The sequence below is a fragment of the Pleurodeles waltl genome, chromosome 1_2, assembly GCF_031143425.1.
Source record: "Pleurodeles waltl isolate 20211129_DDA chromosome 1_2, aPleWal1.hap1.20221129, whole genome shotgun sequence".
NCBI classification, from domain to species: Eukaryota; Metazoa; Chordata; class Amphibia; order Caudata; family Salamandridae; genus Pleurodeles; species Pleurodeles waltl.
Window position 1 is genome coordinate 397624761 of NC_090437.1, and position 27948 is coordinate 397652708.

A 27948-nucleotide genomic window follows, 5' to 3' on the forward strand; every position below is an offset into this window, starting at 1 on the left:
AATTTCAGTGTCTGCCTAGCAGACACTGAAATTCGCGACGGGTGCTACTGCACCCGTCGCACTCCAGCAACTCCGCCGGCTCCATCGTTGCTGGGTCTTTCCCGCTGTGCTGGCGGGAAAGCCAGAATGGCCGCCGTGGTCTTGTGACCGCGGTGCGGTCATTTGGCGGTAACCGCATGGCGGGCGGCGACCGCCGCCCGCCGCGGTTAAAATCAGGTCCTTGGTGTTGTAATACCCACCCAGGTACATATTTTCACATGTTTCTCTTGTCAAATCCTATCCTCTTTTGATCTCTGGCGTAGGAAAGTATTACTGCTATCACTCAGGTTCATATACCCGATGCACATGATTTTTTGTTTCTGGATAGCCTACATGATGTTTGGGAAGTTGGTTGTTCTTCTGATTTCAATCACCATTCATGTTATTACTTCCAATTGGAAATCTGCAGACAATATTATTCTTCAATGTTGGTGGAATCTATTTTGTCATCACCACAGGCTAGACAAATGTAACCCAAATCTCACTGCAGATATCAGACAAACATTTGATTATGGATGCCTCTTACCACATATCTGTCTAATATTTCTAAGAATGTTGCTACTCCTCACTCAAGCTGAATATATTCTCTCACTGTATTGAGTGTTTACTTTTATACTATTCACAGTTAATTTGATGCTTTTCATCTTACTCACTTATGTATAACATAAATGGTTACTAGTTGACTCATCCTATATAGTTTCCTCTTTCTTATGTTTCTTCATCTTCCTTCTTTTTCTGTCCTTTTTCTCTCTTTAAAAACGCATTCTTTAGGTCTGCATTGCTTTTTTCTCACTCTCACCACTCCTATGTTTGATTTTCGTATCCCAAGGTTGTGCTTAAATTTCATAAGCAATACTTGATTTTGTTGCAATGTTATATTTATTACAATAAAATCAACAGACACATTTGCCAATGTTCCTACAAAAGCTGTAACAATCAATTCAAGGAGGCAAAAACTCAGATACCACATACTACTTAAATTGTCAAACTAGTAATGGTAGATAGAGCTTGCTAAGACTAAATGGTTCAATTTCTAAAATCAAAAACGTCTCCCTATTTCTACTTACTATAAAGAAAAGTAACAATGCAAGTCTTTAACCCCTTAGCTGCTGGGCCTTTCCCCCCCCAGTGCTGAGCCCTTTTTTGGCTATTTGGGGTAGTTCGCGCTTAGGGCTTCATAACTTTTTGTCCACATAAGCTAACCACGCCAAATTTGCGTCCTTTTTTTCCAACATCCTAGGGATTCTAATGGTACCCAGAGTTGGTGGTTTCCCCTGGAGGAGACCAAGAAAATAGCCAAAATACAGTGAAAATTTTGTTTTTTCCAAAAAAATGGGAAAAAAGGGCTGCCGAAGAAGGCTTGTGGTTTTTTCCCTGAAAATGCCATCAACCAAGGGTTTCTGGTGCTGAAATCACTATCTTCCCACCTTTCAGGAACGGGCAGACTTGAATCAGAAAACCGAATTTTTCAACACAAATTTGGCATTTTACTGGGACATACCCCATTTCTACTATATTTGGTGCTTTCAGCCTCCTTCCAGTTAGTGACAGGAATGGGTGTGAAACCAATGCTGGATCCCGGAATGCTAAACATTTCTGAAAACTAGACAAAATTCTGAATTCAGCAAGGGGTCATTTGTGTAGATCCTACAAGGTTTTCCTACAGAAAATAACAGCTGAAATAAAAAAATATTGAAATTGAGCTGAAAACAACAGCCATTTTTCTTTATGTTTTACTCTGTAACTTTTTCCTGCGATGTCAGATTTATGAAAGCAATATACCGTTTTGTCTGCTGGACTCTTCTGGTTGCGGGGATATAAAGGGCTTGTAGGTTCATCAAGAACCCTAGGTACCCAGAGCCAATAAATAAGCTGCACCCTGCAGTTGGTTTTCATTCTATACTGGGTATACAGCAATTCATTTGCTGAAATATGAAGAGTGAAAAAGAGGTATCAAGAAAACCTTTGCATTTCCAAAATGGGATCAAGATAAGGTTTTGAGGAGCAGTGGTTATTTGCACATCGCTGAATTCCGAGGTGCCCATACTAGCATGTGAATTGCAGGGCATTTCTCAAATAGACGTCTTTTTTACACACTCTCTTATATTTGGAAGGAAAAAATGTAGAGAAAGATAAGGGGCAATAACACTTGTTTTGCTATTCTGTGTTCCCCCAAGTCTCCCGATAAAAATGATACCTCACTTGTGTGGGTAGGCCTAGTGCCCGCGACAGGAAATGCCCCAAAACACAACTTTGGGGAATCCACACAAGTCACACCTCTGTGGACTCCCCCGAATGTCTAGTTTCCAGAAATGTTTGGGTTTAGTGTGTTTCTCTATATGGCCGCCGAATCCAGGACCAAAAACACAGGTGCCTGCCTTACAAAACCAGTTTGTTTTGCCATAGACAATTTTGATGTCTCCACAATATGATTTGGGTGGTGGAATTTGGGGCTGAACTAAATTGGTGAGCTCCCAAGAGAGCACTCTCTCTCTGCTTGCCGCCGCATTCACCTGCTCTCTGGGTTGGCCTAACCCACTATTACCCAGTTGCACGAACAGCTTGCGAAGGGACAGCAGGACTGTCCTCATCACCTCCCTCATAATGTACTGGAAGAGGAGTTTTCGAATGGGACTCCTCTGACTGAAAAATCACTCCCAGAGTCTGCGCCATTGTCCTATCCCTCAGATGCTGTCTCAGTATCTGATGTCTCAGTCTCTGATCCTATGTCAGAGCGGTCCTCTATAACCCGAGTGCAGGCAGCAGTCATCCATCAAGATGCCATCTCTGCTATTGGCTAAACTGTTGCTCTAAAACACTAGCCTACGTAGACAGTCACAAAATCGATGGTGTGTGTGAGATACGTGCAACAGTAGAGGCCACCTTACCTGCGCTTCTTCCCTCAATCAGCACGTACTTTCAAGACACTCAAAAAACACCTTGTCACATACCATTCGTCACAGTCTTTAGCACCTCCTGCGCCCAGTCCAACAATCATTATTGGTGCTCCCACTCCCTCCTCCTCGGATTCCCTCATTACCACCCAGCAAAAGTGCCCTTCATCTCTCCATAGACTTTACTAATGTACTCAGCTATTTACATAAAATACAGATGTGCTCTTTGCAGTAGGCATATAAACCTTCTGCGCTTCTTTATGGCACTAAAACTGCCACTAGACAAGTCGGACCCTTTTCCCCCCAGGGAAACCACACACATATTGACAAAAGTGATGTATATATGACAGCCAACCACCTGAAACTCAACTCAAGCAAAACCGAAATAATCCTCTTTGGCCCTCACCAAAAAAACCTGGGACCCCCCATGGTGGCCCACCACGCTAGGCCCTGCACCCACCCCCGCCAACTACGCACGCAACCTCAGCATCATCCTAGACTCCTCCCTCTCTATGACCCAACAAATCAACGCTCTTACCTCCTCATGCTTCAACAAACTCCGTATACTGAAAAACATTAAAATGGATCCCCACAGAGACCAGAAAAACTGTCACTCACGCACTCATCAGCAGCAGGCTTGATTACAGAAACGCCCTCTACGCCGGCACCACTCTAAAACTCAAGTGCAAACTACACGTATCCAGAACTCAGCAGCACGACTCATCCTCGACCTCCACCGACACGAACACATCTCTCCACACCTCAAATCCCTCCACTGGCTCCCCATTGACAAAAGGATCACCTTCAAGATCCTCATCCTCACACACAAATCACTCCACAACACAGGCCCTGCCTACCTCAACGAGAGTCACCTTCCACACCCCCACACGAAACGTCCGTTCAGCTGACCTCTCTCTCGCCTCTGACCCCCGCATCAAACACACCACCACCGGGGGCAGATCCTTCTCCTACATTGCACCCAAAACATGGAACGCACTCACAACTCACATTCGCAAGACCCAAAACCTACTTCTTTTCAGGAAGAGCCTCAAAACCTGGCTTTTTGAACAGTGAACCTCCTAGCCCCTTTCCCTCCCCCCCGCCCCTCCCCCAGCGCCTTGAGACCCTCACAGGTGAGTAGCGCGCTTTATAAATCTCTTTGATACAGATCTACCTATATATATATATATAAATATATATCTACATAGATATATCTATAGATATATCCATGTACCTAGATATATCTATCTACATAGATATATATATACAGATATATACATATATTTTTTTTTAGTTGTTGTATGGTTTCCTTGGGGGCCAAAATGGCCCCCAGGGAAACCCTACAACATCTAAAAAAAAAATTGCCCCCACAGGGGGTCACCCTGCCCACGGGCGACCCCCTGTCATTTCATTTTTTTTTTTGTTTTTTTTTTTTTTTTTTGAAAAAAAAAAAAATCCCCTGGGGGGGGGGGGGGGGGGGGGCGCGATCGCGCCCCCCCCCCCCTCCCCAGGGGGCACCTACCTTTTTATATTTTTAGGAAAATTATGCCGGGGGGGGGGGGGGCGGCCCGTTTTCCGGGGGGGGCTGCCCCCCAAAAGTGAAATCCCTGGTGTCTAGTGGGGTTTCCTGGCCCCCGATCGCAGCTGTGCTGCGATCAGGGGCCAGGAAACCGTTTCAGAAGGCCTCATAAGAAAGGGGAGACTCTCCCCTTTCTTACGAGGCCTTCTGAAACTGTTTCTGGCCCCCGATCGCAGCACAGCTGCGATCGGGGGCCAGAAACAGTTTCAGAAGGCCTCGTAAGAAAGGGGAGAGTCTCCCCTTTCTTACGAGGCCTTTTCAAAATGTTTCCTGACCCCCCGATCGCAGCTGTGCTGCGATCGGGGGAGCCAGGAAACCTGAAAGTGTTTCCTGGCCCCCGATCGCAGCACAGCTGCGACCGGGGGCCAGGAAACACTTTCAGGAAGGCCTCGTAAGAAAGGGGAGACTCTCCCCTTTCTTACGAGGCCTTCCCGAACGTGAAAAAGGCCGTTTTCCCCATGAAAGCAGGAAGCGGCCGCAAGGCTGCTTCCTGCTTTCATGGGGAAAACACCTTTGCAACGTCAGCGCGCCTCGCGGCGCGCTGACGTCACAAAGGGGCGGGTGGGGGGCGGGGGGAGACACGGTAGCTTCCGTGTCTCCCGGGGGGGGAAAAAAAATAAAAAAAAAATCCTCGGGTGCGACGCACCCGAGGATTTATTAATGCCCTTCCTGGTGTCGGCCACTGGTCGTGACCCGCACCAGGGAGGGTGTGTGGGCGTCGGCCAGTGGCCGACGCCCGCATTTAAGAGGTTAAAACATATGGAAAACAATTTTAAACCCAGCAACATAATATATTTTATTTCTTTTATAGACTAAATTAAATGTAAACATGTATTAATAAACAATGATACAAAAAAACATTACATCGTTGACCGGTTTATCTACAACCTGTGATATAAGGGTTAAGTAATAATCCCAAAAGCTCTCTTTTGTGGTAGTGTGGGCAAGCAGTTAGGCTTACCAGAGGGTAGTGCGAAGCATTTATTAAACACACAGTCAAGTAATGAGACACACACTCAAGAAAGAACTAGAGTCCAATGTTTAGAAAAATACTTACTTAGTTTATGTAATATTTCAACACCAGAAAACGTCAAAGAAGATAAGTACTGTTGCAACTGTATCAATTTAGCAAGTAAATATCATTTTTACTCAAATGCGCATTTACGTGGTAAGGACTTGAAAGAACTTTTACTGCAAGGGGGTTCTTGCAGACTGTTCTCAGGGTTCCCCTGATGATTGTAGAGTGCTAGGGGGGCAAGGTCACTAAAATCACCAGCAGTACACTTTTACCTGTCCTGGGGCATCCAGGTGCTTTGGTGCTTAGTCGAGTCTGGTGCCTTGCCCACTGAACAGATGGCGACGAGGGAGGCCATTTAGAAAAAGACTGCAAAGGAGGACTTGAGACCAAGTCCGGAAGCTCCCAATTGGGGGCTCGGTGGTTGGGGGTCCTAGGATCAAAGGAACACCGTTGGTTGTCATGGACCCAGTCCTGGGATCTCAGGTTCAGTGGGTCTTGGTCGTTGGTGCTCCTGTGTCAAGGCACCCACAGTTCTTGGGTGGACCTGCAAAAGAGGGATAGAACAGGGCAGCTGGGTCACCCTCGGTGATGTCCTCTGCATTGCTGATATCCCTGGACGGCTAGTCCTTCGTTTTGGCATTGGAGTTCGGATTGGACTACAAACAAGCTTTGATTGTTGCAAGGGGTCCGATACCCAGAGGAGTGGTCCAAGACGGCTCCGGTGGGTCCTGGTGTCTTCACACTTAGTGGACAGACAGGGTCGACTTTTGGAGCAGTGTGACCTCCTCCTGGGCGGCTGCTGCATCAATGACTCCAGTAGTCAGCAGAACAGTGTGGCAGACGTTGCAGATGGTGCCTGCTGAATGCAGAGAAGTTGTTTCTCCACTTCAAAGTAAATGTTGACTACTTGGTGAAGTGCTGGAGGTCCGCCAAGGCTTTTGGAGGGTACACAGCTGCAGGACGAGTCGGGATGTTGCGATTGTCGGGACAGGAGCAGGTAGGCAATCACGGTTTTGTGCCAGAAGTCCAGGAGTAGTCTGCAGTTATTACGTCTTCAGCTCTTCTTTGCACTCTTCTTCTTTCGTCAGACAAATCTGCTCTTATGATGTCAGGAGGCCATCTAAATACTGAATTTAGGGGCGTTTATGGGAGTGTAGGTTAGTATCCAATGGGCTACTTACCCTTGGGGCATCTACACCCCCTATATGACCATTTCCTTTGGGAAATGGACATAAGCCTGTCCCAGAACTCCTAAGTCCACCAAAAACAAGAGGGTGGAACCCTTCCACGAGTGTTCAATTCAGGTAGCCCACCTTAGAGGTGGAACACACCTACTGAATAACTAATTTCCCTCCTTTCTTTGTGCCAAATGGGCCTCAGAGCAGGGGAATCTCCCACGTCTTGCGGATGCCGGGGTCACATTCCAAAGGCGGTAGGATCTTTGAAGTCCCTGGCCTTGGTATGCAGATTCACTAGTCATCCTGCTGGAGGAGATGAGAACACCTTCCAGGCATTGTTTCTGGCCTGAGGCCAGGCTCTCACCTCCAGGGGGTCAGAAACTAGTCTGTGGTGGCAAGCTGGTCGAGGTCAATCAGCCAGCACACTAGAGGACTAGTAGGTTGCAGGTGGCACCTCTAAGGTGCTCCCTGGGTGCACATCAGAATAATTTCAAGACTGGCTTCAGTCTGGATTTATTAAGACAAGGTGTTTGATACCAAACACCATAGGTTTCAGTGGAGCCATTATGGAGCTGGGGAACTCATGAAGATAAGTGTCCAGTAAGTTCCATAAGATGGCTTCCCTGTTCACTTGCCACATCTAGTAATCGAACTAGACATCACAGGGACATATCTGCTCATGCATATACGTTCTCATATCAAATATAATGCATACTGCCTTAGTGCTCTAAGGCCTGCTGTAGGGGTGACTTACATATATCTAGATGCAGTGAGTGGTGCATGGCATACAATTTGTCGCATTTTCTCATGCCTTGCACCATGACATGCAGTCTGTGGTAGCAGGCTGTGTGTGCTTTTTAGGGGGTTCCTGAGGGGGGCACTATACATGCTGCAGCCCTTCGGAATAATCTCTAGTACCCAGGCCCTAGGTACCAGGGCTACCATATACTAGGGACTTAAGATGTACAAGAGTGTGTGCCAACTGTACACAATTGACCTTGTTTAGGGAAAGGGGACTGACACTGGGGACATGTTTAGCAGGGATGCAGTGCACCTCATTAAAAAAAAAAAACTCAGTACCAGTGAGCAAAAACCGCAGGTGACCATGTCTAAAAGGAGCACTTTTATATAATGATAGTCATTTCAACAGTTTTCAGTGATTTTCTTATGTTATGTAAGATGATGAAGACACAGGCCAACTCATACATAGGTATTACCAGTTACTGTTAAAAAAAATAGTGACTTTAGGCACACCATCTCTGGCACTGGTGGACTACAATTAAGGTGGACGTGTACTTGTGCACAAATAAAAATGCTGTTCCTCTTAATGAAGAGAGCCAATGATCAAAGTGGGCTGACCCATTGTTCCATGCTGTATTTGTTTGGAAGCAAAAAGCTATGGACACGAAAAGTAAAACAGATGGAGAGGAGTGACAAAGTTCTTGTATGCATGTGTTTATATATTTATTATTTTAAAAAAACTTGAGAATGGTGAATTAGCTAAACATGTCCGTAGACCAGACCTGAAAGCTGTGGCAAAGCAAATACATCTAGCATCTCAAAAAGCTTGCGCACCACAAAGCTTTACAAAATGTTATTTTTGAGTCAGATACAGGTACTTCAAAGATTTTACACAAACTCCAGTGCCACAAGGCGATACTCGAAGACAGTAAATCAAAAAAGATTACACACGGTTCCACCTAGTACTGTGGGTTTCTTTCAAGTAAATAGTTCGGTCGGTAGCTGAGAACCAAAGCTTTTCGAAGCAAGAGCCCTCACTCACCATCCGGTGACATGCTTCATCATAGGGCCAGCTCCTCGTCAGGCCGGCGCTGCAATGCCTGACGGGCCCGCAGGGGGGCTCTTTGCCGGAGATCTTTTGAGAATCGAGAAAGCCGGTCAAAAACAATGAAGTGAAGGATTGGTACATAGAAAAATAAAAAATGCCTAGAGGTAACAACTAATAATTTTAATTCTCATGCTTATGCCTCTGGCAAGATTAAAAACCAAAATACGGGGAGTTAGTGGGATAATGTCCACAAACCCCATAGAGATATAGGTAGGTATAATAGTAGTTTTACTGTCTCTTAGAGGAAAATAGTATACAAGAGACAGAGCACACAGGGTCCCCTGTGTCACTCTATGTAGTTGGTCAACAGTGATTGGAGAACGCGTGGTTATACCTGCGTCACTCCCTCATGTAGCAGCGCGTAACCAGAAGAAGCGTGTCGCCTCAATGCGTGGCGCCGCAATAATAGCGCACGGTATTCGTGGTAGAGGAATACAAATTATTAGAGAATTACAAAGATGGGGGCACCACGGAAAGGACGCCGAGCCTCCGGACTCGTCCAAAAGATGACAGGGTCACGGGGGTGCCGATTAGTGGTATAAAGACAGCGGTTGGCAACAAAGGCACTTACTTTCGTTAGGGACGGTCACTGCTGGTTAACCTACGCCGGTTCCAACACCCCGGTATCCATGGAGACACTGATACCGAGGGGTTTAAAAGGAGTGAAGTCAAAAATAAAGAGAGGACTCATCAGGACAAGGGGGCAGAAAGGTGTCGGCCATTTTGAAAGGTACACACAGGAAAAAGGCAGAAATGTGTCGGCCATATTGAAGTGTACATATAACAAAATCATTAAATGTGAGTCCTGTCATAACAGTCAATAAGGTTGTGTAGCCAGGGTTATTACAGCCAGGTGTAAGTAAACGTATATCACTCTTTTTCAAAGACTCTAAAGTTAAGGACCATTGTCTGAAAAAATCGAAAATGGTCATTATCAACAAAAAGAGGGAGTGTTATTGTTAATGGATACAATTAGTCCATTGAATATCGTCATTCAGACCAACTGCATGGGTCTGAAGTCTAAAGACCCACCGTTGTTCTTTTTCAAAGAGCTTCTTGGTACTGTCAATGTTATCTCTCATAGTTTCTAGAACAAACCATTTGATATCATTAGGTGTGTGCTGTTTCTCGACAAAGTGGTTAGTCAGTTTCGTGGAGGATCTCTTACACCTGATGGTGCTACGGTACCCCTGAAGTAAACGAAGAACAAAAAGATACAGAATTCACATATATATTGTTGCGAAAATCAGTCCATGATGCCACCAGTAAATTTTGGAGTGAATCAGTACGGAAAATAAATCAGTCCAGAGTTTATTGAACATATGACTTCATATTGGACGGTCAGCAATCCAAAACAATATGTACTTCCAGCTTTTCAGCCAACACGTGTTTCGTCTTTGGGAGTAATTAACATCCCTTACGACTTCTTCAGGGCTAGAAATCATAAATAACATACACGAGTTAAGACCAATATGCTCAATCGTCAAATTCATGATAGAAATTTACCAGAGCCCAAAGGGAGGTGAAATAATAGTTGAAAATATACCCGGATTTAGTGAAAAGACAGTTAATCACACATTCAGGAAACCTCAGGAGCCATTACACAGATATCCACAATCACTAAACAAGTAGAGGCTAACCATATGCTATATATATGTGAAAAATTATTAACGATAATCAGTAGCTAACAAAAACATGCCACCCATAGTGCTATAAGACCACCAAAATAAAAATTGTTCTAATACACAATACCTCAAAAATCCAATATCACTATTAGCACTAGACAATAATGTCAGATGATCCGAAATCGATATGTTGCAATGTGAATATTCACCGAAAAGAAGTTCAAATATACTGTCAACAGAAAGCCCTGAAGAAGTCGTAAGGGATGTTAATTACTCCCAAAGACGAAACACGTGTTGGCTGGAAAGCTGGAAGTACATATTGTTTTGGATTGCTGACTGTCCAATATGAAGTCATATGTTCAATAAACTCTGGACTGATTTATTTTCCGTACTGATTCACTCCAAAATTTACTTGTGGCATCATGGACTGATTTTCGCAACAATATATTTGTGAATTCTGTATCTTTCTGTTCTTCGTTTACTTCAGGGGCACCTCGTTGTGTATTTTCTGAGTTATGAGGTAGTTTGACCTCCAAGGGTTGGGTGTTTCCCTAGTGGGGTTCCCCGTTATATACTTGGGTGGATTGAGCACCCTGAGCGCCACATCTCCTCATTTTGCACCCGGTTCTTCTTATTTTGTTCATTCAGAGGAGGCTGCTTAGGTGCGACCCTATAAACACAATTTCATTACTTTACTATGGATAGAAGCAAAGCAGCAGAAGAATTATTTGACAACCTATCAAAGGGAGGTACCTTTTCTAATAAATTTAGTGGTAACTCACAAAAGGAGGGCCTTAGAAATAAATTTATAAAATTAGAAAGGATTAAGAAAAATGAATTATCTAAATGGTGGGATGGGACAACGCTTAAACAATACAAGAAACTTAACCGTATCCCTCGAGGATTGCGTTCTCAGATTTTTCCAACTTATGATGATTTGGATGAAGATTTACTGGCACTATGGGAAAAGGAACTAACAGCTAGTTCTATGAAGCTTATGGATATTTTGATTATTAATTCTGACAGAAAAGTAAGTCAATTACAAATTGAAATTGGTATCCTAGAAAAAGAAATTGATAGTCTTAACCTTAGAGAAGCTACTGAGAAAAATTATAAAATTCTGGAAGAAGTATTGCTTAAACATCAAGAGGAAATTATGCAGAGGAAAGCACGTAAATTAAAGAGGGATGAGAGAGACTATTCGACAGGCAGAATTTTTACTTTTTCAAACAAATATGATTACCTGTTTCACACTGGGGGGCTCCCCAGTGGGTCAGGTAGGTCAAAGTCTTCAGATTCAACTTCTATTAGTACTTCATTAACAAGTGATAGTGAAGCGGAAGATGGGGCCAGCACTTCAGCTCAAGCTTTTTCAAGTGGCAATAATTTTTTATTAGAACTGATGAGGATGAGACGGGGCAAAAATGCTCCAAACAGAGAGGTGGCCCACACAAGAAAACTAGGAGAGGGAGGAGAGGCACGGGTCAACACTACAAAAGAGGTGGAAGGGGTCAAAACGAGATCCTGAGACAAGAAAATGTAAACTCTGAGGATGAATCATCAATCAATATAGTTAATTTATCAAGTTTGGTTTTGACAACAGGGATCAAAAGTCTTTTATCTAAAGGTCTCAGTTATTGTCCTAGTAACTTTGGCGACCCCTGTAGATCAAAAATTGATCTATTTAAGTTTGTACGCAAACTTAAATTGAAACAGCATTTTCTAAATATTCCAGATAGGGTCATGGATTCTGAGGCTATTGAGTCTTCCGCCAGTACTTTGTCTATAGAGGATGTACATGATATAGCAGTCTTAGTATCTTTAGCTGAACGAGATGAAGATCCTGACATTACATCGAGAATTTTACACGATCTAGATGTTTTCTCTAATACAAGTGTTTCAAGTGGTTTAAAAACGAAATCCAGGTGGACTCCAAGATCCTTAAGTACTAATTCTCTAGACAAGTTTTTTGATATGGTATGTCAAGATTATGACAACTATCTGGCTAAGAATAAATCTCGACATTTATCAAGGAATTTAGACACAGAGGAACTAGCTGCTTTACAAGAATTGAAACGCAATAAAGACATTATTATTAGACAGGCAGACAAAGGTGGAAACGTGGTCATTATGAATAAGGTGGATTATGATAACGAGATTCTGTTACAACTTAATGATTTGTCTTGTTATGAGAAAATTGTACATAATCCCATCCCTTACCTTACACTCATGATTAATAAGAACCTATTGGCCTGGCAACAGCAGGGATTATTGAATAAAGATGAATATTTATACCTGAAGGTACACCATCCTCGATATCCGTGTATATATACTTTACCCAAAATACATAAGGGGTTACCTTTCCCACCAGGGAGACTTATTGTTTCGGGTATACTTGGTCCCACAGAAAGACTTTCAGAATTTGTAGACTGTTTCCTACAGCCACTGGTGCATAATCTTCCTTCATATATTCGAGATACCACACATATTCTGAGTATTTTGAGTGATGTGGAATGGGACAGTAATATGCTATTAGTAACTTTAGACGTTGTATCACTCTACACTTGTATTGAACATGATCTAGGCTTAGAAGCTTTAAAATATTTTTTACACAAACGATCAGCAAATTTGTGGGATCACACTAAAATGATATTGGACATGATCAACATAATTACTAAGAACAATTTCTTTCTGTTCAACAATTTGTGGTTTCGACAGAAACAAGGTGTAGCTATGGGCTCTAAGTTCTCCCCATCCTATGCTAACTTATTCATGGGGTGGTTTGAACATATATGGGTTTGGGGCCCTGGTGCTGTTGCCTGGCAAACATATATTCTATTCTGGGGTCGTTACATAGACGATTGTCTAATGATTTGGACTGGTGGCGAAGGAAAACTTGTTGAATTCTGTAATTTCTTAAATTCTAACCATATGAATGTGAGATTCACATATCAATTTAGTGCCGTTAAGATTGAATTTTTAGATGTAGAACTTTTTCCCATTGATGATAAAATCCATAGTAGACTTTTTCGGAAAACAACTGCTTGTAATTCTATTTTACATGCCGAAAGTGCTCATCCTAGATATCAGGTGGAAGCAATTCCTTTTGGTGAATTTGTGAGGGCACAACGCAATTGCAGTAGAGATGATGAATTTGCTGCCCAAATGGATGACATGGAGAGGAGATTCACAACTCGCAGTTACTCAAAAAAGATTCTGAGGAAAGCTCGACACAGAGCAAGGTTTTTGGATAGAAATGTAACTTTGAAACCCAAAGAAATCAATGAGATCAAGGTGGGATCCCTAAGACTCATAACTGATCATAACGATGCATCCTTGATTTTGAAAACATTTATCATTAAACATTAGAATCTACTATTGCATGATGCATCACTCAAGGATGTGGTGTCTGGAACAGTAGTTACATCATTTCGTAGAGGTAAAACCCTCAAAACTTTATTAAGTCCTAGCTTTACCACAATCTCCCCAAACATAACTTGGCTATCCCAAAAAAGTGTTGGTTTCTTTAAATGTGGTTTTTGTGGGGTTTGTCGCTGGGCTTGTCATAAGATAAAGGAATACTCTCATGAGGGTAAATCATATGCAATCTGTTACACCATGGACTGTAATTCCAATTTTGTTGTGTATATAATACGCTGCAAATGCTCTAAAATTTATGTTGGAAGTACCATACGACCACTTAAAATTAGAATAGGAGAACATATGAGGGCACTCAAGAATGTTGATGTGAGATACCCTTTGGTGGCACATATAGTTTCCTGCAATGCACAACCTAATCACAAAAGTTTTGAATTCTTTGGACTTGACCACATCCCTCGTGACCCTAGGGGTGGTAATAGGGAATTACGCTTACGTAGACAAGAAGCCCTATGGATCATTAGACTAACAGCTGTAGAATCAGGTCTTAATTCCGACAGAGAATTGGAATTTTTCCTGGGTGATTAATTTCAGATTCAATGGTTGTTAGTATGTTTTCACTAATCATATTGTCAATCCTGCACATGTGTTCAAATGCTGTGTGTGGGGGCATCATTGTGTAATTACTACATGATTTGTCTATATTTATGAGTTCTGTACCAAGATTCTCGAAACGTCATAAATTCAATTAATTTGGGGGTTTCTATTCAATTCAATGGTCTTTTTCAATCTGTAGTGTTTCTAATAATTTGCCATGTGGTGATTGACAGTTTGGCCATAGGGTGAGTGACTCCAGTATAATTGGGTCCACTCAAAATATGGATTGTTAATTTGAGTCGTTGTATTGTTCTCCCTATTGTATTGAGTGATAAAAATAGGAAGTTGAATTGCAAGTATTCCATTTGGTGGCTTTTCAGTTAAACTAAGGGGATTTAGCATGGCACGCGTGGTGCGGTTTATATTACGGCCAGCGATTGGTATAGTCAATGTGTACTGTGTGGTACGAAGCATGGTCCCATTGTGAGGATATACGTACGAGTTGTTTTTGTTCAAGTAATTTCGGGGCTGATTTGTAGTCCATCTTTCATTTCCCTGCTCCAACACGGAATGGGGAAGAACCCGGAAGTATATTTAAACTTCCGAGTTCGTGCGCGTTGCTAGCGCACTCGCTGGGCGTCCGAATACGGAGGCGCCGGTTTTCAAACATTGGGGATAACAACTAAAGAATTTTGGGGTAAGTGCACGGGCCGACTTGATCAGGTCGGTGAGGTCTATAACCTTGTTTAATAATTAACTTTACTTTAAAGATTATTGTGGGTGTTATTTTTATAAATAGTCCAAGCGATTTTAGAATCATGAGCATTATCATAGCTACATTACCAGACACCTACCTTGGATTTTGTACTATTGTTTTCTGGAGGATATGTACTACTATTGGTTGTTAAACTAGGGGTATATTTGTATGAAGCGCATTTTCCTGAGATTTATTTGTTTTTTCTGTTGACAGTATATTTGAACTTCTTTTCGGTGAATATTCACATTGCAACATATCGATTTCGGATCATCTGACATTATTGTCTAGTGCTAATAGTGATATTGGATTTTTGAGGTATTGTGTATTAGAAGAATTTTTATTTTGGTGGTCTTATAGCACTATGGGTGGCATGTTTTTGTTAGCTACTGATTATCGTTAATAATTTTTCACATATATATAGCATATGGTTAGCCTCTGCTTGTTTAGTGATTGTGGATATCTGTGTAATGGCTCCTGAGGTTTCCTGAATGTGTGATTAACTGTCTTTTCACTAAATCGGGGTATATTTTCAACTATTATTTCACCTCCCTTTGGGCTCTGGTAAATTTCTATCATGAATTTGACGATTGAGCATATTGGTCTTAACTCGTGTATGTTATTTATGATTTCTAGCCCTGAAGAAGTCGTAAGGGATGTTAATTACTCCCAAAGACGAAACACGTGTTGGCTGGAAAGCTGGAAGTACATATTTTTTTGGATTGCTGACTGTCCAATATGAAGCCATATGTTCAATAAACTCTGGACTGATTTATTTTCCGTACTGATTCACTCCAAAATTTACTGGTGGCATCATGGACTGATTTTCGCAACAATATATATGTGAATTCTGTATCTTTTTGTTCTTCGTTTACTTCAGGGGCACCTCGTTGTGTATTTTCTGAGTTATGAGGTAGTTTTACCTCCAAGGGTTGGGTGTTTCCCTAGTGGGGTTCCCCGTTATATACTTGGGTGGATTGAGCACCCTGAGCGCCACATCTCCTCATTTTGCACCCGGTTCTTCTTATTCTGATGGTGCTACGGTGTTCATTAATACGAATTTTCACCATCCTGGTCGTCATGCCAATGTATTTCAAGTTGCATGGACAGGTTATTATGTAAATACAATTCTTAGTCCGACAGTTGGTATGGGATCTTAGTTGCCAAGTCTTTTGTTCGCCTATATCCACTTCTCGGATATTATCAGTAAGGGGGCAAACATTGCAGGAGCCACAAGGATAATGTCCCTTTACTTTAAGCCATTGACCAGAGCCCGGATTGTCAGGGGGCCGATTCGCTGTGGGTCTTGTATGGACCACCAAATCCTTAATATTAGGAGTTCTTTTAAAGGCGAATAAAGGACGTTCTAGTGTGGCACCTGCACTAGTAAGAATGGGCCAGAGCCTGCAGACAATACCTTTTATTCGGTTACTCAGGGGAGTGAATGTAGTAACGCAGGTTAATCTAGTCTGTTGGGGGCGAGTGTTGTTGGTCAGTAGTGTATCTCTAGGGATATTACCAGCCCTCTTTTTTGCCTGCCGAATATTCGGTAGGGGATAGTTATGTTCACAAAGTTTACGACAGAGTGTTGGCTTGTGTGTGAAAATCATTTTTATCTGAGCAGTTACGTCATATCCTCAGGAATTGACCAAAGGGTAAATTATCTCGTAGGGCTTTTGGATGATGGCTGTTGTAAAGTAAAAGACTGTTACGATCCGTGGGTTTGTGGTATACAGATGAGTTAAGGAGGCCATCCCTAAGTGTGATTCGTAAATCCAAAAAGGAAACCTCTTTGTCAGAGACGGTAGAGCTGAAACGAAGATGGGTGTCCAAAGTATTAACCCACTGGGTAAAGGCTATCGCACGGTCCATCTCGCCCCTCCAAATTACCAAGATATCATCTATATACCGACGCCACAGTATGATGTTGGAAAAAAATGGTTGATCAGGGGTCAAGATGTGGCGTTGTTCAAACTACTATTATACCTACCTATATCTCTATGGGGTTTGTGGACATTATCCCACTAACTCCCCGTATTTTGGTTTTTAATCTTGCCAGAGGCATAAGCACGAGAATTAAAATTATTAGTTGTTACCTCTAGGCATTTTTAATTTTTCTATATACCAATCCTTCACTTCATTGTTTTCGACCGTCTTTCTCGATTCTCAAAAGATCTCCGGCAAAGAGCCCCCCTGCGGGGCCCGTCAGGCATTGCAGCGCCGGCCTGACGAGGAGCTGGCCCTATGATGAAGCATGTCACCGGATGGTGAGTGAGGGCTCTTGCTTCGAAAAGCTTTGGTTCTCAGCTACCGACCGAACTATTTACTTGAAAGAAACCCACAGTACTAGGTGGAACCGTGTGTAATCTTTTTTGATTTACTGTCTATTGGGAACCTTACACACGGGACCAGGAGTTACTCTCCGAATATCCCATTTTTTTGCCCCTCCTTTGTTGTTTCTCTGATGATTTAGTGTAGCCTCTGGCTACGGGGCGTTCTTCTTTCTCTTTTTTCTTTTTACAGCCTGATAGACTATATCTGGTGGTGAAATATGTCAGACCTACAGGGTCTTAGCTTTGATGATAGCATGGTGCAGGCTATCCTACAAACTCCCTCTATTTTAGGGGATGATAGTAGTGGTCCCTCGAGTGGCACCAAAGAGGACTGGAGTAAATTATCAGCTCTCAAGAAGGAACTCATCAAGACCGTTTTACACAGTACTATTATGACTGAATATCTCAGGGCTAATATATCTCCAAACGGCCTTATTGTCACCAATGTACCTAGAATCTTCCTCCAAGATCTCCAATTCCGTCTGGATTGGTCACAGATATCATGGAAATGCACTTGTGACTGGTTGATCCTTATTATTAACACCTCGAAACGTTTGGCGGATTCCATTACCATCCAGATTTCCATTACTGAAGCAGCTATGAAGACTACGGTCCAACTTGCTCAATTCAAGTCTCGCCTAGCCAAGATCAATATGGAACTCAATGAGACAAAAGAGTATCTAACACGCCAGAAAATTAGTAAATTACAGAAAGACATCAAACGCTTCAGCAGAGAGAAAGGGTATCCCTATACTAAAGATGACTATCAATGTGAGGGTTTTTCCGAGACTTCAGATGATTCTGATACCTCACAACGGTGGCCCCGTTTTCCACAGAATAGCTCCAGCTCGGATGACTGGAGCGGAGATGAGGGACAGAGACTGAATCGGAATCGCTACCTGCCCATTTTAACTCTCCTTTTCCCTACCAGTCGATACCACATTGGCAATCAATGCCTATGCCTTATTTCCAACCACAGCCCTAATACAACTTCAATCCTTTTTTAGGAAGAGGCCGGGGCAGAGGCAGAGGCAGAAACAGAAGGAGAGGAAGAAATGTTCATTAGGCACAGGAAGAGCCTCAGATGATCACCAGAAGCCGCAGTGTGACAAGCCAAAAGAGACCCTAGTGGTTAACTTTTCAAGTTCCACCTTGACCCTATCAGAGCTGGCAGTCCTGGAGAAAGGTCTAGGCTTCGTTCCCACTCCAAGGGAGGATCAATTTAGACTACATTGTGAGATGGCAGCCTTGTTTCGCAAAGTTAGGCTGCATTTCTTCTTTAAAGACCGTCCAAGTGTGGAGACGAGGGGTGATACTAATTTAAGGAATCCCTCCACCTTCATGCCCCCCACCACCTCGGTCCCTCTGGAAGTACTTACTTTTGAAAAGGCGGTTCGACATGAAATTCAGCAGCTTAACACTCCTAAAGTTTTCCAGAACATCTCTAAATCAGAACAGGTGGCTATTAACTCTGTCTTCCAATCCAGATATCACGCTAAAACCAGCAGATAAAGGTGGTGCCATTGTGGCTATGGATACTACCTACTACCAACAGGAATGTAGAAGACTACTTAGTGACACTTCTTACTATCGCCCTATCTCTACTGATCCTACCCCACGTTTACAACGCAAAATTCGCGGTATGATTTTGGAAGCAGAAGCAGCCGGTTGGATTACTCGACAAGAAGCGGAGTTCCTTGACACAAAGAATCCCAGAATTCCGTACTTTTACTGTCTTCCAAAAATCCATAAAGGTCTCCCTCCTCCAGGTCGCCCTATAGTGTCTGGTATCGGCTCTTTACTAGAGCCGCTGTCTAAATTTTGTGACTTCTTCCTGCAACCTATCGTTCAGAGAACATCTACCTTTTTGAAGGACACAAAAGACACTTTGGTTCTATTGAATGATATAAATGAGTCAGGCACCACTGATATACTGATATGTCTAGATGTAGAGGCGCTCTATACCAATATTCCACAAGAGGCCACACTCGCCGCTGTTGAGGAAATACTCCTAACTGACACATGGACTTACAACACCCCAGTGAGCTTCATTATGCAATGTGCTGGTGTGGCCCTTCAAGAGAACTTTTTTCAATTTGAGAAAAGTCTCTTTCATCAGATACAAGGTACATCTATGGGGAGCACGTTTGCGCCAAGTCTGGCCTGCCTTTACATGTTTACCTTTGAACAACGCCACATCTTGACCCCTGATCAACCATTTTTTTTTTCCAACATCATACTGTGGCGTCGGTATATAGATGATATCTTGGTAATTTGGAGGGGCGAGATGGACCGTGCGATAGCCTTTACCCAGTGGGTTAATACTTTGGACACCCATCTTCGTTTCAGCTCTACCGTCTCTGACAAAGAGGTTTCCTTTTTGGATTTACGAATCACACTTAGGGATGGCCTCCTTAACTCATCTGTATACCACAAACCCACGGATCGTAACAGTCTTTTACTTTACAACAGCCACCATCCAAAAGCCCTACGAGATAATTTACCCTTTGGTCAATTCCTGAGGATACGACGTAACTGCTCAGATAAAAATGATTTTCACACACAAGCCAACACTCTATGTCATAAACTTTGTGAACGTAACTATCCCCTACCGAATATTCAGCAGGCAAAAAAGAGGGCTGGTAATATCCCTAGAGATACACTACTGACCAACAACACTCGCCCCCAACAGACTAGATTAACCTGCGTTACTACATTCACTCCCCTCAGTAACCGAATAAAAGGTATTGTCCGCAGGCTCTGGCCCATTCTTACTAGTGCAGGTGCCACACTAGAACGTCCTTTATTCGCCTTTAAAAGAACTCCTAATATTAAGGATTTGGTGGTCCATACAAGACCCACAGCGAATCGGCCCCCTGACAATCCGGGCTCTGGTCAATGGCTTAAAGTAAAGGGACATTATCCTTGTGGCTCCTGCAATGTTTGCCCCCTTACTGATAATATCCGAGAAGTGGATATAGGCGAACAAAAGACTTGGCAACTAAGATCCCATACCAACTGTCGGACTAAGAATTGTATTTACATAATTACCTGTCCATGCAACTTGAAATACATTGGCATGACGACCAGGATGGTGAAAATTCGTATTAATGAACACCGTAGCACTATCAGGTGTAAGAGATCCTCCACGAAACTGACTAACCACTTTGTCGAGAAACAGCACACACCTAATGATATCAAATGGTTTGTTCTAGAAACTATGAGAGATAACATTGACAGTACCAAGAAGCTCTTTGAAAAAGAACAACGGTGGGTCTTTAGACTTCAGACCCATGCAGTTGGTCTGAATGACGATATTCAATGGACTAATTTTATCCATTAACAATAACACTCCCTCTTTTTGTTTATAATGACCATTTTCGATTTTTTCAGACAATGGTCCTTAACTTTAGAGTCTTTGAAAAAGAGTGATATACGTTTACTTACACCTGGCTGTAATAACCCTGGCTACACAACCTTATTGACTGTTATGACAGGACTCACATTTAATGATTTTGTTATATGTACACTTCAATATGGCCGACACATTTCTGCCTTTTTCCTGTGTGTACCTTTCAAAATGGCCGACACCTTTCTGCCCCCTCGTCCTGATGAGTCCTCTCTTTATTTTTGACTTCACTCCTTTTAAACCCCTCGGTATCAGTGTCTCCATGGATACCGGGGTGTTGGAACCGGCGTAGGTTAACCGGCAGTGACCGTCCCTAACGAAAGTAAGTGCCTTTGTTGCCAAGCGCTGTCTTTATACCACTAATCGGCACCCCGTGACCCTGTCATCTTTTGGACGAGTCCGGGGTATCGGCGTCCTTTCCGTGGTGCCCCCATCTTTGTAATTCTCTAATAATTTGTATTCCTCTACCACGAATACCGTGCGCTATTATTGCGGCGCCGCGCATTGAGGCGACACGCTTCTTCTGGTTACGCGCTGCTACATGAGGGAGTGACGCGGGTATAAACACGCATTCTCCACTCACTGTTTAATATTATTATACGCGCTGATAGTTACACGCGCCCTTCTTGTCTTCCCATGTTAAAACGTGGGCTTTACTACGCGGTTCTTCCGTCTCCGCCACTTTTTGAATGATGTTTTTTCTATGATCGTGTACTAGTAGATAGCAGCACGGATCTATGAGTTGAACGTTACTTACATTTGTGTAATGGATCAAAACAATTTTAACAGCTGGCTCTCCGCTTCTTCGGGATGACGTCCCGGTGAGATATAGGAGCTTTTTAGTGAATTATTTACTTCCTTATCACTATTATATTTAATATGCTGTATAACTAGATCAGTGAAGTACCAATCTTCTCAATGAAAGTTTTTCTTATGTTCCCTCTTTTGTATATATATAGATCAGAGTTGATTTTTTTAGCCTGGACTCCCCCGATGTGGCCCTACCATGAATTTTTGGAGGGTAAGCAATGTGGATGTTTATCTGTCTAATTGGCCTCCGCACATTTCCTTTCTCTAGAAACGTTCATATACCACCTGGCACCTGAGTGATTTTGCACTTCGATTTGGGGTTGCACAACATAATTTACTGTGAATATGTCTCCTATTTGAACTATGTTATGCTAATCGTGGTTTCTTTCTTTCTATATTCTCTTAGGTTTTTGACTTTCATATTTGTGGAAATTTCCACGATTTAAAGGATTAGGTATGTTATTAGGTCCTGATGAATCGCATAAGTTAATTCTTCTGTAACAAGCGAGAAACATGTTGACCAACTACATAGAGTGACACAGGGGACCCTGTGTGCTCTGTCTCTTGTATACTATTTTCCTTTAAGAGACATTACAACTACTATTATACCTACCTATATCTCTATGGGGTTTGTGGACATTATCCCACTAACTCCCCGTATTTTGGTTTTTAATCTTGCCAGAGGCATAAGCACGAGAATTAAAATTATTAGTTGTTACCTCTAGGCATTTTTAATTTTTCTATATACCAATCCTTCACTTCATTGTTTTCGACCGGCTTTCTCGATTCTCAAAAGATCTCCGGCAAAGAGCCCCCCTGCGGGGCCCGTCAGGCATTGCAGCGCCGGCCTGACGAGGAGCTGGCCCTATGATGAAGCATGTCACCGGATGGTGAGAGAGGGCTCTTGCTTCGAAAAGCTTCGGTTCTCAGCTACCGACCGAACTATTTACTTGAAAGAAACCCACAGTACTAGGTGGAACCGTGTGTAATCTTTTTTGATTTACTGTCTATTGGGAACCTTACACACGGGACCAGGAGTTACTCTCCGAATATCCCATTTTTTTGCCCCTCCTTTGTTGTTTCTCCGATACTCGAAGACATCCATCCAGAGTCAGGTGCAAGTGCCTGCTGTACCACACTGTTGTTCTGTCGCATAGGCTCTCATTATTCCAATGAGACTACTGGATTTCGAGTGGCAGAATCGCCTGCAGTGTGGGAGATTGAGTTTAACCCACTACAGTTGACACCTATCGCTCCAATCTGGGTTCTGGTCCAGCTAACTAGTAGTGCATCATCTCTACCCCAGGGCAGGGATGATTGGGCAATTCCTACCTAGGCTATGATAGAGCACAGCATGTTAAGCTCTAATTCTGCCCTTCAGGTTCCCTTGGGAAGACATCATCCCCCATACCTGAGCAAAGGCATCAAGTCTGCAAAGACTGCTGTAGCGAAGCATTCGGCAATCTGCATTCAGTCGTGGTTCTCTGGCTGGATTCTCCCTCTATCATGTAAGGGACAGGGAAGTGTTTTTACAATAAAACAGCTGGTGTTCTAAGAAAATGTCCCTACATAAAGATGTGTATTTTCTATGAACGTCAGAGACTAAACTTATAACACGTTCACTGGCAACCTATCTTACTGCAGCCTTGGAAGAAGCACAGAGTGAGCAAGAATGTCTTGTTTGAGAACCAAGTGCTGGCCTAGGCAAAAACAGTCAGATAGAGAGAAAATAAAACAAGACTGTAAAAGTGGTTCCTGTAACAATAATAAAGTAAAGCCAAATAAAATATATCTAGGATAACGTGCACAGCGGCAGGCCTACTTTGTTAAAATAACGTGCATGAAGCTATAACTAAAATGGCTACACAACAGTTCCATAAGACCTTACTAAATGTGTTAGAGGCACCCACCACTGCCTTTCAATCTCAGAACACAAGAGAATTATGACAAGAGCAAGCCTGCTTGAATGTCTCCTCCTGTTGAGAGTGAGACAGTACAATGGAAAAGCAAACTTGACTATGCCTTTGTTTTTGGCACTGCAGTTCAAAGAGAAGGCTTAGCTTCAACATATAAATGTGCATTTATTTACTTGTGCTTCTCTAGTTATTTGTGCTTGTTTCCTATAAGCTAAACAAATATGCAAATGCTACTTTGTAATTAAACTAGTTATTGCAGCTTTATGTGAGTATCTTGAATGTTATGGAAGGCAGCAAGGACACTGCAACATGCATATGTATTAACAGGTAGTGGTATACATAAAGTGCTTCATGTCCACTAGCCCCTGTTGACTACTTTTAAGGCATGTGCAGAAGCAAATGCTGCCGCTTACAGTTACGAGAACAAATGACTGAAGTATGCTGATACACTTCCCGGGCTGTATTCTGTGGGTGGCAGTAGCAAAATGGAAAGACACTTGAAACAACCAATAGATTTTCTTCATCCAATGGCCTTTTCAAGCATCTTTCACATTTTGCTGTTCTTTCTTTAAATGTATACTTATTTTATTTTACTTTATTTGTACAGTGCTTCTGGACCCTCAAGTGACTGGACATAACTTGCCATAGGTACTTACCCCTCCCTATTCCTATCCACCTCTCACCCAGACATTATTAGCTGCCCGTTCCACACCATGCTGAGGGCATTGCCACTCGGGATGTAATCCAACACTTGAGTACACAGGTTTCATGCTGCAGAAAGTTTTGGCTGCCACATGTGTCCTGTACGTTTGGTCCTCTGCCACCAGCCCCCAATCACCAGCAAAGCCAATGCTGTTTCCATGCTGGCACAACAAAAAGCAGTGATAGCATGCCTCAGATTGGTAGCAGCTGAGTGGAATGTGAGGATTCCAGGATTCAGTGATCTACTGGAGGATTGGAGGATCTCACAGTCTACAAAAGCTACACCTTTGGTGTGGCCTGATGCCTGGCTTTCCTCCTGGCTGATGAAAGGTAGCCTTTGTTTGGGCTCTGTTCTTCACCCGTGTTTCCTGTCAGGGTTCTGCCCTTTACCTGTGTTTCTAGCTCTCCAGCCGAGACAATCTTCATGACAGATGCCAAGCTGATCTTCTCTGAAATTTTCTTTGTGTAGCTTTGGAACTTCTCTTGCAGCATTCCCTCAGAGAATTTCCTCACATCTTTGTAACACTTCAAAAATGCTATGCATTTGTAACTGTCTCAGGCCATCACAATCATTTAAAAATCTTGAATGGACCTTTGTTTCTGTTTGGTGCCTCAGGTTGTGGAGCTTTAACACCATTGTATAAGACATCAGAACAGGAGTAGTCTCATGAAGATTCCTGTGGTTCTAGCAAGATTAAGGTACTGTGTAATTTCTTGTGTGTTCACTATAATGCACATGTTTCTAGAGTGATCCTTAAGGTACTTTTTCTGTTTATGTAGAATGTATTATTCATGGAAAATCCATGTGAATGGAAAAAAACTGCATATAACTGAAATTGTTATGAGTAGAGAGTAACAGTAGTCTTGAGTTCTGTTTAGTATACAAGAGCCGTCACTCAGGAGAGACAAGATTTCCAGGGAGACTCCATTTGTTGAGACTAGCTATGTGACTGTAACCCGACGACATCTTGTGTGCCTTCACTCAAATCCTATGACCCCAGTCCCCAACAATGCTCTCAAAGTTGAGCACAGTCTTGTGCATCTTCAGCACTGTCAACAGGGAAGAGACTGGTGGGTCCGACGTTGTTCCTGTAGCAACATTTGGATCTACAGGTCAGTGGTAACTTGAGCCTGACGGGAGCTTTGCATAAAACAGAACATTTAAGTCTACATGCAAGTACAAAGACAAGTAACCAGAAATCTGAAAGAGAGAACAGCAAGAAATGCATAAGAAGATCAGGACAGGCTGATCTGTGTTAAGGACAGTAGTTTAGTACGGACTGAAGAGGAGCTCTGCAGCGAGGCCCTGTACCCTACCTGCAGCAGGCACTGTGTGGCAGGGATTGGGTACAGGATCTGGCATGCAGCCAAGTCCTGTGCCATACCTCCTGATATCCAAGCAAATCTAAACACTCATGTTAGTGGTGGGCTTTGCTTGTGCTCTTTTTTTTTTTTTTTTTTTAATACAGCCTGAAACTTACAAATCATCAAACATAACATCAGCAAGATTGGGACTGACAAACCTTTACAGAGGGACACTTGAATAGTTGGGCCAGATAATGCAACATCAGTCTTTCACACATTTTAGGCTCTGACCAACATAATCAGCAACCAACTGCATATTAAACTCACTGCCAATCAAAACTGGACTTTTGTCAATCTTCCTAGACTATCTCTAATGAGGTCTGCTGCATCCTAACCCACAATGTCTTGACTAAAATTAATCCCACACCAACTATTCTTTCATTAAAACTCCTCAGGGTAAGCCATATAGTATTAACAGCTTCCTATTGACTTCACTTACATTCTAGGCATTATCACTTATCAGCAAGTTTGGCAGGCATCAAGACTTACGTCTCATGAGTCCCAAAAAAGAAAATGGGCATTTTATTTGTCGGAGGCTTCACCGCACCATCAGCCACCTCATCAACCTGCAATAAAAAGCAGAAAATGCAAACTGTGTAAGCAAACATTCATTTCAGACGAAAACAAAAGGAAAACCCTTACTCTAACTCGTGAAAAACGTCAAACTATGTTCGTTCTAGTTGGGTAAAGCAATAAAACTATGCAAATTTAAAGGCCCGACTTGCCCGTAGGAAAGTACCACTATTATCTTTCATTTAGGGCAGAGGGAAAAATGACTCATGAGAAATTACTCTTGATTGCCAAAAGTGGTGAGCTGAAATCCTTAAAATGGCTCATGAGATGGTAAAACGTCAAAAGGCCTAAGAAATATTGGCAAAGCGCATAGGTCTCCGTCGTTCAAGCTTTTTTTTTTTTTTTTTTACCTGGATGGAAAATAAAATCATTCAAAGATGGACACAGATATGTGTAACCATCCTTATACTTTAATTTTGAATTTACTGTTTCAAAATAGCGGATGGACATTTCAGAATGGTAAATTATATAATTAAGTATGCATGGGATGCTGTGCAAATTGGGGCAAAGGAGCAGATGGGTATCAGCGTTCAACTGCCTAGCCCTTGCAAACAAAATTGAAAAGAACAAAAACAAAACTATGGGGAACAGGGAAGGAAGGGAGTGTGCAGGGAGAAAATGCAAGACACCCAGTAGCAGTGGCTCTCGCAAAAAGTAAAGAAAAAAGATCAATAAAAAATGAAGCTAAGGGTGGGGGTCTTGGAGAGAGCAAGGAAAGCTATACACTCCCAAAGGGTACTGGAAGCAAAGGAAAAAATAGTTCCTTTAGGACAGCAGCTGAAGGATACAACACTTTCAATTAAAACAAAGTGAGACTGAAATGCTCTCTGGGTGGGATAAGCACAAAAATAGGGAGGAAAGACATTGAATAAAGATCAGGAAATCAGATAGCCGAGATAACCACTGAATTACAAACAAGGGATGGATTCTAAACCTATATATAAAATATAACAATACAATAGGTCTGTTTGCCAACTGAAAACTATATCTGTCCGTATGTGAGACCTAAAAATGAAGTTAGCGAATTAAAGTAAGAGCAATACTTGGAAGATGCTTGCTTAGGAAAAAATAAAACTGCCCATACAAAAAGGATCAGACCGTTATTAGGCATTCGCGTGCAAACTGCTTAATTTGGAATATTGGGTCTAGAGGAACTTTAAATTTCTGAGGGATGAACTAAGAATGAATAAATCAAGCCCGCCTACTCTCACTAAATGCCGGAAATGTATATGCCTGAACTAATATTTCATAAATAAAGTAACTTTGTATTTTTTTAAAGATGTTGATACTCAATCAGAGATGTTTGAAACTGGAAAAAAACATGCTGTTCCATTCGAATTGGCTTCTACCTTAAAAATATTCCTTTTTTATGAAACATGGAGCTCGACGAAATAGACGGCCATACCAAATTAAGATGTTTTTGTAAAATTACTCGAGAGGACTGCTCAAGGCACACTGAAAGTCGGAAGACCATATTTAATCTAACCTTCAGTGTACAAAAACAGAATGCACCATTTTCTATGGGATGCCTCTACATTGGAACTGCTGCAATTTCCATTTACTTTATCTATTTATTAAAGATACTCCTCGGAGGTAAATAGGCTTCACGTGAAACATGTTTACCAAGCAGAATCTAAAAAAAAACAGATACATGTAAAATCTCCATGTTTTATAAGTAAATAAATGTGAGTCTAGCATGTAGTTCCAATTTCGGAGGTTCACTCTTCCTGCATGCTGCTGAATATGATAATTAGAAGTGTATCATCCTTTATGCTAGGGCAAACAATGATGACCCGGAATGTGACCTCAAGCAACTGCCAGTAGCTGAGACTTCTGCAAGAATTCAAACCATCACTATTGGATTTTCCTCAGTGCAACACCTTAAGTACGACAGCTATATCCAGAGAAGTCCTATGCCCACTGTGCCAT

At 42.3% G+C, this 27948-nt stretch overlaps 1 protein-coding gene across 6 annotated transcripts in view; it reads right to left on the reverse strand.

Annotated features, from left to right (window-relative positions):
- The window catches only part of PSIP1 (PC4 and SRSF1 interacting protein 1), a 524703-nt gene that overhangs the window by 419753 nt on the left and 77002 nt on the right, over positions 1-27948 (reverse strand). For 5 of the 6 annotated variants that reach the window (XM_069240070.1, XM_069240030.1, XM_069240049.1 and 2 more), the window contains exon 3: positions 25936-26012. In XM_069240070.1, the coding sequence (XP_069096171.1) occupies positions 25936-26012 (77 nt within the window). Of the gene's footprint in view, positions 1-25885; positions 25912-25935; positions 26013-27948 lie in introns of those variants that run through there. The other variant, XM_069240080.1, reaches the window with a different exon arrangement.